Genomic DNA, 2,500 nt, shown 5'->3' on the forward strand with positions numbered 1-2,500 from the left:
AAAAACGAAGAAAAATATGGAAAAAAAAATAGATACGGAGGCTTTGAAGGACAAGAGAGAGAGAGAGAGAGGCGTATACTTCCTGTTTCACGTGCTGTGGTCTCGTGCTTCTGGCTGTTGGTAACACTGATACACCGCAGATACAGTCACGCAGTGGTGCCAATACCTCATGTGGAGAGAACGCTTCCATCTCCCCCTCTTCCACCACCTCCTCTTCCTCTTTGTTGTGTTATATTGAAGTCATGATTATCTTCTTATTTCCTCGTAAGTGTTCGTGATCGATTGGTTGCTTTTAATAGAATCTTTTTTTTTCTGCTTCTTGCGTTTGCGTTGCTCAGGTCTCAAGTTACCCGCCCGCGCAGCATCCCACTCTCTCCCTCCCTCCTTCGCTTCCTTCCTCATCTCTCTCTCTCTCTCTCTCTCTCTCTCTCTCTCTCTCTCTCTCTCTCTCTCTCTCTCTCTCTCTCTCTCTCTCTCTCTCTCAGTATCGTGATGAAGTCTGATTTTCCTCCTTCTCTTCTCATCTTCCTCCCTCGACTGCTTTTTCTCCTTCTTCTCTTCCTTCTTCTTCTCCTCCTCCTCGTCTCTTCCTTGTTTCATCTCCACTATCTCCTTACACATATATTTTTACTATTTCCTTCCTCCATCGTATTTCTTCACCTCCTCTTCCTCTTCCTCCTCCTCCTCGTAATGTCTTCCTCCCCCGTATTTCTTCTCCTGGTGACCTCTTCCTCCTTCACACACACACACACACACACACACACACACACACACACACCACTTACATTACACCAAAAATTCCTTAAGTGGTTCGGTGGCGTATCCTGGTCAGTGGGGAACCGTCATGAGGTGGTGGTGGTAGTGACAGGACGGTGTGTCACTGCTTGGAGGAGGGCAACATCATCACTCTTGGTGCCCGCTTGCCCTATTTTAGAGAGAGAGAGAGATGGGAGGGAGAGAGATCCTATATATATATACCCCCCTCTCTGTACCCCCCCTCTCTCTCTCTCTCTCTCTCGTGATGGGTTATGTTATGCGGTGCCCTGAGGTGGCTTATGGTGCAAGGTTATGGTGTCCTGTGGCTTTACGGCGGCGCTGCTGGGAGGGGCGGCGAAATTAATGGCGCGTCCTTGCTGGTCTTGAAGGTGTTGGGGGTATAGTACAGTCGGTGTGTTGCGTAGTGGAGGAAGAGAGGCAGGGCAGTGGAGTTATATTCTACTACGTTGTCTTGCGTTTAGGTGTGTTGAGGTTGCGCTGTGTTGCATTCCTGTGTGTGTTCTGGTGTTGAGGGTTTGCGTTGCGCTGCGTTGTGTTGTTTTGTGTTGTGTTGCTTGCTGAATCACGCCCCTTCGCCCCCCTCCGTGCCTGGGTTCGGGGAGGATGGGTGGTGAGGGGTGACGGTGGTTGCTCATCACGAGACATCACCCCTTCCCGCTGCCCCCCGCTCCCCCCGCCCCGGCCCCCCTCCTGCCCCCCACCGTGACACAGTTCCAGGTTGGTGTTACGAGGGATCGCTGAGTAAGTTCTCCCCTACTCCCTCCGTGGCTCTCCATGCTTCTCCGGCCCCGCCCCCGCCCGCGCCCTTGATGTGACGCCACGCCGGTGCTTCCCGCTCCGCCCCGCCACCCCCCGGAGACACAGAGCCGAGCCGCGTGTTGTCCCAATAATATTGATCATAGTATTTTGGTGTTGGTGTGTTCCCGCGCTTTTTGGGAAAGCCTTCCTCACACAGATAAGATGACGTCACCGAGGGGTCCCGCGCCATTGGCGGGCGCCGAGCACTCCCATTGGCCACACGGCTCATTGGCAGGCGGGGCGGTGTCGGCGGCGGGGATTGGCGGAAGCGCTCGGTGACGTAGCGGCTCCGTACGGGACGTTTTCATCAATGGTCTGCTAATTCAGAAGGTGGTGCGCCTGGTGGGAGTGCAGACACGACCCGCTGAGCCGCGCCTGGAGTGAGTGTCGCTGCTGGTGGTGGTGCTGAAGGGGAACGGGAGGAGCTGATGCCCTCGGCGCCTGCTGGTGGTCCAGAGTGCTGCGTGGCCATGCGCCGTCATGCCTTCTCTTGATGGTGACGCTACGGCAGGCTACAGCGGCGCAGGCAACATGAGTGCGGTGAACGTGGCGCCGGCGGTGGAGGCCAGCTTCCTGTGCGAGGCGCTGAGGCAGGCGCGCGGCCCCGATGATATCTTGGTGCTAGATTGTCGTGGTGCCGACGACTATGGTGCGTGCCACATCCGCAGCGCCCTCAGCGTGGGGCTGCCTTCCCTCATGCTGCGGCGGCTCACCTCGGGCAAGCTCAGCCTCCACCAGGTGGTGAGGCACCTGGCCGCTGACGGCGGCGACCGCCTCGCCCGTCTTCATCAGTGTGTCCCCATCGTGCTCTACGATCACGCCCACGCCTCCTCCCCCAACACGCCAACCCTCATGACCATACTCTGCAAGAAATTCAACCAAGAGGGCTGCGACGCGCACTGCCTGGCAGGTGAGACCAAGTGGC

At 56.6% G+C, this 2,500-nt stretch overlaps 1 protein-coding gene across 1 annotated transcript in view; it reads left to right on the forward strand.

Annotated features, from left to right (window-relative positions):
• Positions 1–1,759: 1,759 nt before the first annotated feature.
• LOC127006805 (dual specificity protein phosphatase 7-like) overlaps positions 1,760–2,500 on the forward strand; it is a 53,539-nt gene continuing 52,798 nt past the window's right edge. The window contains exon 1 of the mRNA XM_050877148.1: positions 1,760–2,485. Within this exon, the coding sequence (XP_050733105.1) occupies positions 2,056–2,485 (430 nt within the window). The 5' untranslated portion in view covers positions 1,760–2,055. The remainder of the gene's footprint in view (positions 2,486–2,500) is intronic.

The sequence above is a fragment of the Eriocheir sinensis genome, chromosome 33, assembly GCF_024679095.1.
Source record: "Eriocheir sinensis breed Jianghai 21 chromosome 33, ASM2467909v1, whole genome shotgun sequence".
Lineage (NCBI taxonomy): Eukaryota > Metazoa > Arthropoda > Malacostraca > Decapoda > Varunidae > Eriocheir > Eriocheir sinensis.